Consider the following 12,822-nt stretch of genomic DNA (forward strand, 5'->3'; position numbering starts at 1 on the left):
AATATTTTGGCGGTTCTGTGATAAGGAAACTTGGCATTTGTTTCCTAAAAAAACGTTTGTATAATTAATCGACATACTCGTCCCACTAAAAGTAAAGAAGGTAAGAAGTAAATTCTTCGTATAACAGGAAAAGAATAAAACGCGACAATTGAAGAAAAAAGAACATTCTTTATTAAACAATGTAACTTACAACGTATTTTATGAAACAGTCCAAGCAAAGAAATAATATAATAAGTGTCAGTTGGGTTGTACAATAATGTGTACCTAGGTACTTACATATAAAAAGATGGAAACGGATTCCTATCCGTTGTGAGCGCACTTTTCCAATTTGGTAAAGGAAGGATCACTTAGTTTCCTCTATTAAAAAACGTGCTTCTCACAACCACAAACCACATCTGACCTAATCATGCGAGCATTAAATTATAAATCTAGAAATTCTTTATCATTGTAGAGCTTCCTTTTCTTCGTTATATTAAATTGTCCTTTCTTCTCATTTCGCTGCACACTTGGAGTCTTATTCCCATAATAGGTCACTTGCAAAGTATTGGCTTTAGTTTTCTGAGTCGCAGTAACTTTCTTCGGAACTTCGAGTACTGGGCTCAAATCTACTGAGCACTGGTCATATGGATCTCTAATATCTCTATCCATAGAATATGGTCTTTCAACTTGAGATTCTGAAGGATATGAACTCTGCGCTAAATAGTTCTTAAACTGACTCTGTTTAAGTTTCTCCTCTAATTCCTCAAGTCGCTGTAAACAGTGGCAATTATTTAGTGAAAGTGTCGGGTTGCAATCTTATGTTAGATCTCGTTTTTATGGGCAAAAGCGTTAGTAGGCTACTTAAGTTTGTTGAGTTACTATAGACGTAACTGAACTAGATTATGAAGATAATTGACATGCTTTTGGCGAACTAGTGCGAGTCAGAAGTGGAGGAATTATGCTGACTTTGACATGACGTTACGCTACGGATTTCAATTAAGACTAGGCACTTCTAGATGCAACATAATTGCAGATAATTTTTTAGATTTCCATCGGAATTTTAGAGAAATTCTTGTGCACGCAGTCCATGTCCTAGATTCATATAATTTAAAGCCAATGCGTGCGTTAAAGTAGACTTTAAGGGTATGTTAACAGTTAAATAAAACAGCAATCAGGATAATTGCTTTTAATCTTACGATTACTTAATTTCTTGGTAGGTACGTACCTAAAACTGGCTGATACTACTACCTATAATCATTAAATTTTACAATGTATTGCTTAACATTTTACTTCGAAAATGTTTTTAATTTAAGTAGCTCTAGTCACTTTTATAGTGCAATTTTGCGATTTAATGTCACATTACGCTGTATGTTGTGCGTTTATATAATTTATATAATTTATGTCCAGGACAGTATTTTTAGTTATTGTAATTTGAATTTCAATTTGTATTGTATAACCTATCTGTGTGATAGTCATACTGTTTACTCTTTAAGTTGTAACTATTTAAGAGCAATCGCGACATACTCATCTTTCTACCGGTTTTATTTATGTAATTTATTTTTGAACACAATACATTCAATTTATTCTGGTAACAAAATAATTTTATGCAGTATATTAAAATGTAACATACGCAATTATTTATACACATCTCGCTTTGTAAACATAGACCGACGTCAAACTATTAGTTTGTATCAATGCAAGTACATTGATTGTTCAGTTCTTATTTTAATTAATGTCTTTGTTAATAGCCATCATTTAATCGTCGTTTCAGAGCGCCTTATAAATTTAAAATATGTACAAGTTTTGTACTCATTTGTTCTACAATTTTTAAAAAACAAAAATCTTACTATTGGCTTACTTAATGCAGGTTCACTGGGAACACGACACGAGGAATTTATTATAGCGCTTGAACGCCATTCGGTTGATATCATGGCAATAAATGAAACTTGGCTTCAGGCAGGACAAGAGGCGCGCGCGCCGGCACCGGCGGGTTACCGGTTACGGCATGTGCCGCGCCCCGCCGGGACCCGCGTCCGCGGCGGCGGGGTTGGATTTTATATACGCAAAGGTATCTATACTCGTCAGCTCGATCCGCCCCACACACCTCTAGTTGAGCAAATGTGGCTTAGTATTACTCTTAATGGACTAAGATTTGCCATTGGTACCGCGTACCGGCCGCCTTGGCTCAATGTTGATACCTTTTTAGATGCCTTAACTGAATCTCTCGGTTCGCTCTCTGCTTTCGATCATGTTATACTTATGGGTGATTTTAATATAAACATACTATCTTCGAACGAACCAAATACTAAAAAACTTTTAGGGTTTCTACATTGCATGAATTTAGAGCAATATATCACAGAACCTACCCACTTCACTGACCATTCGGAAACACTAATAGACCTTATCTGCAGCAATAGTAAACTCTCTCAAGTCTGTGTAGATTACATCCCTGATCTCGCTAACCATGCTTTTATCTCATGTAATGTGCACGTCACGAAGCCCAAGCATTGCCCTACGTGGATCTGTTACAGACCGTTGAAAGACATTTGTCTCGAAGAATTTAATGCGTGTGTCGAGTCAATTGCTTGGGAAAGATTACTAAGGGGTAATATTAACGAGTCACTGGCTTTATTTAACACTTTTATAATAAATATGTTTGATATTTTTGCTCCTGTAAAATCAACACTTTTAAAAAAACAAAATTTTCCTTGGATAACACCCACTGTCAAAGAAATGATGAAAATTAGAGATGAAGCGTATTCTAAAAGCCGCAAAACAGGATTAGACTCTGATAAAGTATACTATAAAACTTTAAAAAGCACCGTTAATCAAGCCATTTTCACTGAAAAGCAGGCTTATTTCAATGAAAAAATCAACAGAATTCCAAATGACTCTCGCAAACTATGGAAGAATATAAAAAACAGTATTGCTGATTTTAATAGTAAAGAATCTACACTGCCATGTTTCTTTGATAATCCTAATTTAATAAACGAACACTTTTTAACCATACCTACGACAAACGTTACATTATCTGAACTTACATACTTTGAATACAACCGTTTTAACTCTTCAAGTTTTAGTTTTAAAAAAGTTGACGAGAATACTATATCTAAAATCATTGCCAAAATTACATCTAACGCTCAGGGCACAGATGAAATCACGCGTGACATGATTCTTCTTACGCTTCCACGTACATTAGGGCTAATAACTGCTTTAATAAATCAGTCTATTCTATCAGGTGTATTTCCTGACGCCTGGAAAACAGCCCTAATAAAACCTATTCCCAAGAAAAGTAACCCAAGTGAATTTAAAGATCTGCGACCTATTAGTATCTTGCCTTTTTTGTCGAAAGTTCTGGAAAAAGCTGTATGCCTACAAATAACTGAGTATCTTGAAACTAATTGCATTTTGCCGCCAAAACAATCAGGTTTTAGGTCTGGACATAGTACCGCAACGGCCTTGTTGGATGTTGTTGATGACGTCTTGACTGAAATTGATTCTGGAAATGGGACGGTTATGGTACTACTAGACTTTTCTCGTGCTTTTGACACAATAGACCAAAACCTGTTAATCTCTAAACTTGCCTACTACGGTTTCGATATGCTAGCACTCAAATGGTTTTCTAGCTATTTGAGTGGCCGGCTTCAGAGAACAAAATTAAGCAATGAGAATGGTACCAGTAAGATTTCTGAAGATTCACCCGTCTCTCGTGGCGTTCCACAGGGTTCTATACTGGGTCCAATTTTATATATTCTATATAGCGCAGATATAGTAAACTCCATCCAGAACTGCCGATATCACATCTATGCCGATGATCTCCAAGTATATCTCCCAATTAAGCTAAATCAAATTTCTTCTGCAGTAAATAGCATTAACACTGACTTGTCTCGAATAGTTCAATGGTCCAATAGAAACAGTTTATTTTTAAACCCCTTAAAATCTAAATTTCTAATATTAGGTACGGAAAAGCAACGGCGTCAAATTAAAAACTGTAATCCGATTATTAAGATAGGTTTTGACTCTATTGAACAAGTAGATGAAGCTCGAAACTTGGGTGTTCTCATGGATGGCAAATTAAGATTTCACAATCATGTTTTAGAAACTTCCAGAAATTGTTTTTACCGACTCAAAATACTGTACCGTGTCCGTAAATATTTATCTACCGATGTTCGAATCTATCTCTGTGAGTCTTTAATCCTCTCTAAACTTAACTATGCAGATTCAGTCATAGGTGGTTGTCTGTTGGGTCAAACCAAAAAACTAATACAGCGAGTACAAAATGCTTGTGCTCGTTTCTGTTTCCACATACCACCAAGGACTCATGTTACACCTTTCCTTAATAATAGTGGGTTAATGAACATGGAGTCACGACGAGCACTGCATTTCGCTTGTATGCTTTTTGGCATTGTGAAAACTTTAACACCCCATTATTTAGCAGCTAAGCTGGAATTTTCCCAACGTCACATAAGGGGTGCTAGTCGCCTTGCTTGTCCTCGGCACAATACATCTGCATTTCGTGGCAGTTTCAGGTACTCTGCCACGAAGTGCTGGAACAATATACCGCCACCCATCCGCAACTCAGCGTCTGTTCAATCCTTTAAAATTAAGTATAAAAAGCACATTCTGAATTCTCAAAAATTGTGTCTAAATTAAGTGCCGATTATATAACATCTCTGTTTTTGTGTCAAAGTATAAAATAATAGTAATAAGTAAAAATAAAAACCTGTTTCTCTTGATTAAGTGTCGTGGCTCATTATAATGTTTAGTTTACTTAGTACAGTATAACTTGTCGTTATATTATGGTTATTATTTTATGTTATTATATCCTGTAAATTATACATATTTGTTCCGTTTGTATGTAATGGAAGGGTTGCCACGGAAGACCAGCGTCAAAGTATCCAAAAGGTACCTTGACACCAAGCTGAGTGGAAACCTTTTCAGTGACGTTTTATTTCAATTTTTGTGACATCTTTTTGTAATTTATATTCGTTTAAGCGTCCTGAATAAAGTTTTTTCTATTCTATTTAGTTTTAAATTGTAGTTTTTAGTCATACTTTATGAAGTTTATTACGAATAAATATTTTGATTATGATTATGATTATGAATTGTATGCATAAAAGCCAAATGGTATCCTTGGTGAATTCTGTAAAAGGATAGCGGTCTTTTATGAAGGACGTCGTCCAGGAACTCGTCTTCACGCCGACAAGGGATGGCCAGGGTCCCATGGTACTCCAGAAACTTATCGTGACCATGTTACATCAGCTAGTTAGCTACCTAGGCTGTGTCTGGTAAAACCACGGCCGCTTCTGCATCTACACTACGACATCGCTTTAACCCTTATTACGCGCTTTTAGTGTAGGTATCAACTCTTAACGCGACAACTGCGTCACCAACGCGTATAGTGCTGAACCTCGCTGAATAGGTATTTTCTTTAGATTCAGTCAATAACTTACCCTTCGATGGTTGCAATATGCGTCTATACATGTTGGCATCAGTTATGCCGCTTGGTCGGGCAGTTCTCAGGAGGCGCGTTTTTACGTGTCCGGGGCAAAAAACGGCGGAACGGACTGTTCTAAAAATCTGAATTAATTCAGGTATAATCTTTAGCCTCTGTTCTGTTTGGTACACTATCAAATTATTTATTTATTATTTGTATAATATAAGTAATAAAATATTAAATGCGAAAAATGACCTTCGGTGGACGTGTCCCGCACCCAGAATTTGCAAAACAAAAAATCATAACTCAAGATGGAGTTGTTGATCGCAGTTGTTATAGATATTCACGCATAAAGTATTAGTTTACCTATCATATTTTCTATATAACAATAATATGTTAGCTAAACTCATCGAGTAAAGACAAATTTACGATGTGTCTCGGGCTAGTGACTGATTTCGAAGTCATTTGCTAAACAAGACAGTACTCTTACAAATTAGTAGATCAGGGACATAGTGGCACAAATATAGTAAGTTTTAACTATGTTTTAACTATTCAGTGTAGAGGAGATGCAGTACCGTTTTATAAAGGGGACTTCTTAAAGGTTTCTCAGTCATTCGGTGGGTTTGGTCCCAAGTTTTTTAAGATTCGGTGGTTCAATTTACTCGCACAGTTTTAGTGCATTTGTCGTTATGTAAGGTACTAATAAATCCTTGAACGTATGTTATTACGTCATTATGACATCTCCTCTGTATCATGCATGCTATTGCAGTTATCTCCAAAAAAGAGATAAAATTTGATATCAGTGGAGTTCATTTCCGTGGTTTCGGTGGATTTTTTGACCACCGATATCAAAAAAAGTGACCACCGACTTCTATTGGCACGTTGTAAACTGGTTTATTGTGCATTATTTTCTAACATTTAATACTTAAATAGTAGGATATACTTTGTAAAAATATAAAACTATGTTTGTAAGCAAATTAAGCCATACTATGGGTACAAAATTCACTACTCGATAATGACTAGTCTATTAACATGTCAAAATTAGTAAAATTGCGCGATTATGAGCCTTTGGACATCACCTGTCATCGAATTAAAATGAAAAATATCAATAAATTGAATAATAAGTTATACATAAAGATGAAAATGTGGAATAATGTGTAAAAAATTGAATTCGGTGGTGCCAATTGATTACAGTGCCCATACATAATTTCGGTGATTTTAAAATGTCAGATTTCTTACAAACTATAAGGTTCTAATGGAGGCCTCCACCGCCAATATTTTTTATATTTAGGCTAGATTTTAGTAAATAGACTGACTTATCAAAAAAGTAGAAAATAAAAATCAGCACCGAAATCAGGCACCGAACGTCATCTCTGAGAATCGCCCGGTCATGACAACTTCACCACTATAATAATGTTGCGCTGCTCTAAACTTTTTCTCGTACAGTATGATTGTCTCCCCTTAAGCGCTCTCCACACTCGCGCGTATGGCGGCGCGATGCCGCGAACGCGTGTGGATTCTTTCTGTGTATCGAAAGAAGTGGAGGGCGCTTTAGATCGTAATTCATCATTCAAAAATGTGCGATAGACAACATATCGCTTACCCTTCGATACGCGTCGATGTTGGCATCAGTCCGAGCTGCTTGTCGCGACAGCTGCTCCTGTAATTGCGCCACTAGTGCAGCGCTGCGTTGGATTTTCTCTTCGTATTCTAATACCACTTCGTTCATCTAAAATAGTACAGACAAGTGGATAATAATTATGAGTAGGTAAATCATGGTCTCTATTATACTCCCTATACACTTCGTCAATAGTGGTTAACATATTAGATTAGTGTGATTATAAGCACCGTATAATAAATCGTAGGTATGGTATATTATCATCAGATGATGAAGAACGAAGGACTTTGAAACAGCTAGGAGTCCTGGCAGGCAAGTATGGTCGCGCGATATATGACAAAACATCAGGCCGTCCCTATCGCACTGTTTGTAAGTGTTTATCATTTATCGCGAGACCATACTTGCCTGCCTGGAAGAGGAATCAATACCCTACTTTTGAGCTCCATCATTCGGCACATGGAGATGGTAAAAATAAAACTTTCGATTAATTGACGGATCATGGGTAATAGCCGAGTCCACACTGAGCGAGGCAATGTGATCACGGGACAAACGTCCATTGTAGACGTTTCTCGCCCGAGGCACATTGCTTTGCCTAGCAAAACGCATGTATTGCCTCGGCCGAGGCACAACTACATAACACGTTTGCCGGACGAGGAAATTGCCTCGCTCTGTATGGATCCGGCCAATTGCACAAAAGATCCTTAATGGAGCAAGGGCTTCTGAAACTATAAGATCGATAAGATAAAATAACTATAACCAAATTCCCATTAGGATGTATGTACGCTTTAGATAGACCAGGTATGTATATTTATTAAGTACATCACCTTGTCCTTATAAGATGCTTCTTGGTCCCTGTTCTTGGCTCGCAACTCTTCGAGGGCGCAAGACATTTGCGCAGCGGAAGTATCGAAGTCTTGCTGGATCTGCTGAACTGAAGCACACAATTTCATTATAATCACATGTCAACAACATCGATATTTATATTTAGTAGATCACGAAAGTACATAATTTAATTTCTATATATTACATGAGGTAAGCGGTAGGTACTTAACCTAACAATTACATATAAAGCCGTCAAGCCTATGACACCTACTTACCTACTCATAAGTAAGTTGAGTAACGTATCTTGATGTTTTTACTGAATTAGTACTTAATGCTAATACAGTAAGTCAAGTAGGTAGGTAAAAAAAAACTAGATTTGATAGATCGGGTTTCATCTACATTGCAAAAACTCCTTTATTTCTATCATACTGCACCGATATTGCTTCGAAAATGTACGATGTCTGCCTAATTGTAGGACTGTAGGTAGGTACTAAAATTATTCAAGTCTCTACATTTTTTTTGGAGGATTTTATGGCCTGGTTACGAGACCTTTAAACCAAGTCTTTAATTTTATAATAAGTCACTGATTACACTGCACTATTGTTATTATTAGGTTATTAAAGATTTATCACTGTATTTTTAATGAACTTATAAATTGTTTTGTATGTTTGAACGTCTTTTAGTAGAATATTAAGCGGAGGCGGGCGGGAAGAAAACTCACTACTTATTTTGAAAAACTTCACTTATTTCACTGGCAAGCACTAATCTGTCAATAAGGAAATTCTGACATTTGACATCAAGATGATCAACGGTTTCTTCTTCAGTCAAGTCTCTACATAGAAATTGAAAGTGTTACCATTACATACAGCATTTGCATCTCAACACAGATAAAATCAGTATCGTGAGCATTCAGATTTTCTACTAAGATAAAGCAGTGATACGAACTTTTTCTTTCATTAGCTATTGTTAGTCCCTCGATGTGTTTCTCATGCGACGTACGTAACTCTTGGATGGTTGCGTTGTGCTTCTGTATAATACTTTCTTTGTCCTGTGTAAAAATAAATTATTTTTCAGTACCTACAGATGGTACTTTTTTGCGCACTAGTGCGAGAAGTGGTTCATTATATGCCAGGTCGAAACTTCGGATGGCCATCTGTACACACGAAAACACACGATACACGTGCGAAAAGGAAATTCGTAACTCATGTCGATTTGAAACACTCCCTTCGGTCGTGTTTTAATTTATCGCCACTCGTTTCGAACTTCCTTTTTTACGCACTTGTATCGTAATGTACTATTTCAGTACAGGTGGTGCTTTTTTGCGCACTAGTGCGAGAAGTGGTTCATTATATGCCTGGTTGAAATTTCGGAGTGCTATCTGACCTGTACTGAAAAACGTCGTACGATACACGTACGAAAAGGAAATTCGTAACTCGTGTCGATTTAAAAACACGACCTAACGCCACTCGTTTCGAACTACCTTTTTTCGCACTTGTATCGTAATGTACTATTATAACTGAGCATTTTTAGTTACTAACATTATAGATGCGAAAGTGAGTATGATTGCGTGTCACCTCTATACACTTACAGATTTAAATTTGGTAAACGGATAGATTAAATATGGGAAAAGCGACGAGGTGGAAATCAAAGGAAATCAAAGCTATAGCATGCTCATTTCGTTTCATTTCTATTAAAGTTTAACTAGACGTAAGAAAGTTTGTGGAGTGTTGAGTATTATTAGGACTGCAGAAGACCGTGGTCAATGGAGAGCTTTGGTACGCAAAATAACGATATCATGTGGTCGCGACCCTCAGCCATGAGGAACCGAGGAAGAAAAAGTGTTGCTGATGGAGTTAATAATAAAGCAATTGGAATAAGAACTAAAGGGAAAATAACATAACACATAACATACAATCACGCCTGTATCCCATAAAGGGGTAGGCAGAGCATGTGAAACTATACTCAAGTTTCAATGCCACTCTTGGCAAATAAAGGGGTTGACAGAAAACAAAACTGTGACATAAAAAGGAAAAATAATCCGTGGGTATTAAGAGATAGTAAAATATAAAATATGGCATATTATTTCCATCATTATAACCGGAAGATAAATAATGTAGCGAAGGATTGAAAAATATAATTGCACGCCCAATTCAAAAGATAAATTAGGTGTGCAGTTTTGCAGCACGCATAAGAATATTCATACCTAACGCTGTCTCTCACTTACATAGAATGACTTACTTTTTCTAGTCCCAATATGATAGCATCTTTAGATGCAATATCATCATTCAACTTCTTGATGTCCCTTTTGAGATATACAAGTTGCGAAACAGTCTCCTGGAGATTTCCTATCATTTCTCGCGAAGTCGCTAAATGGCAACGGTGTGATTTTTCTGTTTCACGTGATTCTTTTAGCTCTAATTCCAGTTTCACGTTATTTTCTCGTAGCCTTTTAATTTCTTCTTTCTCGTTATTAAATTCCTTCAACGTAAAAAATAATATTTTCTTTAAAACATTCAATAAAATGATAGAAATGTATTAACACTAACCAGTATTGTACTTAATCATGCTACTTTAAATATTATGTATTACTAGGGGACGCACAATTTTACATTTCGATAAACTTTGTAAAATGTTTTGTAGACGATCGTTGGATGAAATAGTCTCTTGTTTAAGATCCATCATTTAACATGCATTGAATGTTTATAGTAAGTAATCAGATTTATTTCACAACATAAACAATAAAATCACGTAAATATCACTACTTCATTTCAACTTTGTTTCAACCCATGTCACAATGTCACACATTTTTTTAAATAGGTAGTTACAAAACATAAAGTTTTAAAAACTCTACAATTACTTTTTTTTATCCTTCCCGCCTTTTTTTCTAGTTTTTTTATTCTATCTGAGGTACAATTTTAAACGCCTAAATGATTACATGATCTATAGAGCCCTCCAGCATCATAGATATTTTTACGTTCGTAAAACGCTCCGTTACTCGGTTATTCCGGTATTTTAAAACTTGCAGCCTCAATTTCGGGCATAGTTGCTAAACATTACACTGTACTAGTTTTGCAAACACACAAACAAGATACAACAATTTTTATTTCATTGGGTAATTAGTAAAAAAATATGAAAACGACAATATTATATGACTTTCCTCCGTGAAATGGAGTAGAAAGTACGTATGTATAGCAGATTAGCAGACAAAATGACAGCTGACAATTTGTAATTTTCGATGGAATTAGGTTAGAAACCTCGCGCTTTTATTATTAATGTTTAAACCATTTGCATTTTCAAGTGTTAAGGGCAGTGTGTTAAAACTGAGAATTTTCTTTGTCTAAAAGTTCATGAACTCTTAACCAATTTGCACAATGGCGGCGGCGTACGGAATACATTTGGGCAACAGTTCAGCATGTTTAGCATCCTACACAAATGGTGCGCCTTCAGTAATAGCCAACGACGCCGGTGATCGTGTGACGCCTGCGATAATTGCTCTCAATGGTTCAGAATGGGAGATCGGCCTGCCTGCAAAGTCTGGACAGGCGGCTACCAAGGCTATCATAAAACACAATAAAAGATTAATGAACTGTGAGTTCAATGAAGATGATTTGGCCTACGTTGAGTCTTCCTCATCATGCCGTATTCAAAACGACGAAAAGCTAGTGTACGAGTTCGAAACAAGTGAGACAAAACTGTATTCAAATCCTGACAACATTGCTACTAAGATTTATGACAAACTGTTCACTATTGCTAGCCATTCCATGCGAGATGACGGTGACCTGAAGTTGGTATTAGCTGCACCATTGCATTGGTCTGATGAAAGCAGGCAGCGCATTGTAAAATGTGCAGAATTGGCTGGATTTGATGTACTTCAAGTAATCTGCGAACCAGCAGCTGCAATCATGGCTTACAACTTAGAAGATACCATTGAAGACACCAATGTGCTTGTCTATAGGCTAGGTGGGTCATCTTGTGATGCTTCAATTGTCAAAATCAGCGGAGGATTCATCAGTGTTGAGAAAAATATTTTCCGATCCGATTTAGGTGGCCAATGCTTAACCAAAGATTTGGCTAACTATATTGCACAGGAATTTAAACAGAAGTGGAAGCTAGATCCTCAAGAGAGCAGGAGAGCAATGGCCAAATTACTTAACCATGCCGACAACTGTAAGAACATTTTGTCAACTCTCAACTCTGCTCATGTTCACATTGAGTCTTTATTAGACGGTGTGGACTGGAACCAGAATGTGTCTAGAGCTAGATTTGAGAATGCCATTTCATCTAAAATCCCTTCATACATGGAACCGGCAAAGAAAGTGATTGAAGAGTTCAATGGAAAAATTAGCAAAATTGTTCTTTGTGGTGGAAGCATGAAGATACCAAAATTGCAGTCTGCAATTGCTAACTTGTTACCAGAAGCTGAGCTACTGTCTGGTATCAACCCTGATGAGGTGATCGCCATTGGCTGTGCCCGTCAAGCGGGGCTTTTACTGGATCTACCGGAGATTACACTGAATGAACCTAACACTGAAGTGGAGTTCTTAGGCAAGGATGTCTATTTAAAATACCTGGACCAAACTGTAAAGATTTTCAAAGAAGGTTCACCACCCTTTGCTCAAAATGTTTGCAATGTTGATGTGGACAAAGATGTGAAGACAATTGATTTTACTCTGCATGAAAACCCTGATGAAGAACAATTTGCCACAGAAACCTTTGATATTGAGAAGCTATGTAAACCGTTTACCTTGAAAGCAACTTTGCAACACTCCAAAATTGTTTTACAAGTTGAATGAGTTGAGGTTTTAATAATTATTGTAAACATTGCTTAAAATAAACATCTATTTAAATTAAATTGATTTTTTTTATTTAGTAAGATGTGCAACAGAGTAGTTTATTCTAATTACTGGTTATTTCATTATCCCAATACATCTGCCACATAATTATGCCTTTGATGCCTGTCTAGGCG

The 12,822-nt window shown here is 36.5% G+C and overlaps 2 protein-coding genes across 2 annotated transcripts; one reads left to right on the forward strand and one right to left on the reverse strand.

Moving 5' to 3' along the window:
* Positions 1-163: 163 nt before the first annotated feature.
* LOC125228423 (lamin-A-like) lies at positions 164-10,554 on the reverse strand. The gene is made up of 6 exons (XM_048133003.1): positions 10,458-10,554; positions 10,095-10,334; positions 8,802-8,904; positions 7,859-7,965; positions 7,020-7,145; positions 164-750 (listed from the first exon to the last, which is right to left on the reverse strand). The coding sequence occupies exons 1-6, from the start codon at positions 10,536-10,538 to the stop codon at positions 421-423; spliced, it is 987 nt and encodes a 328-aa protein (XP_047988960.1). The 5' UTR covers positions 10,539-10,554; the 3' UTR covers positions 164-420.
* Positions 10,555-11,123: 569 nt separating this feature from the next.
* Positions 11,124-12,702, forward strand: LOC125228107 (heat shock 70 kDa protein 14). The gene has a single exon (XM_048132557.1). The coding sequence runs from the start codon at positions 11,228-11,230 to the stop codon at positions 12,647-12,649; it is 1,422 nt and encodes a 473-aa protein (XP_047988514.1). The 5' UTR covers positions 11,124-11,227; the 3' UTR covers positions 12,650-12,702.
* Positions 12,703-12,822: the final 120 nt, after the last annotated feature.

This window comes from Leguminivora glycinivorella, chromosome 7 (assembly GCF_023078275.1).
Source record: "Leguminivora glycinivorella isolate SPB_JAAS2020 chromosome 7, LegGlyc_1.1, whole genome shotgun sequence".
NCBI lineage: Eukaryota > Metazoa > Arthropoda > Insecta > Lepidoptera > Tortricidae > Leguminivora > Leguminivora glycinivorella.

Excerpts from the sequence above, each read along its gene's own strand:
- LOC125228423 (XM_048133003.1), bottom strand. The coding sequence starts at position 10,538 with ATGATGGATCTTAAACAAGAGACTATTTCATCCAACGATCGTCTACAA. Across the intron at positions 10,335-10,457 it reads GTTTATCGAAATGTAAAATT|GAATTTAATAACGAGAAAGA; the intron begins GTGCGTCCCCTA and ends TTTACGTTGAAG. Across the intron at positions 7,146-7,858 it reads AAGCATCTTATAAGGACAAG|ATGAACGAAGTGGTATTAGA; the intron begins GTGATGTACTTA and ends GTACTATTTTAG.
- LOC125228107 (XM_048132557.1), top strand. The coding sequence starts at position 11,228 with ATGGCGGCGGCGTACGGAATACATTTGGGCAACAGTTCAGCATGTTTA.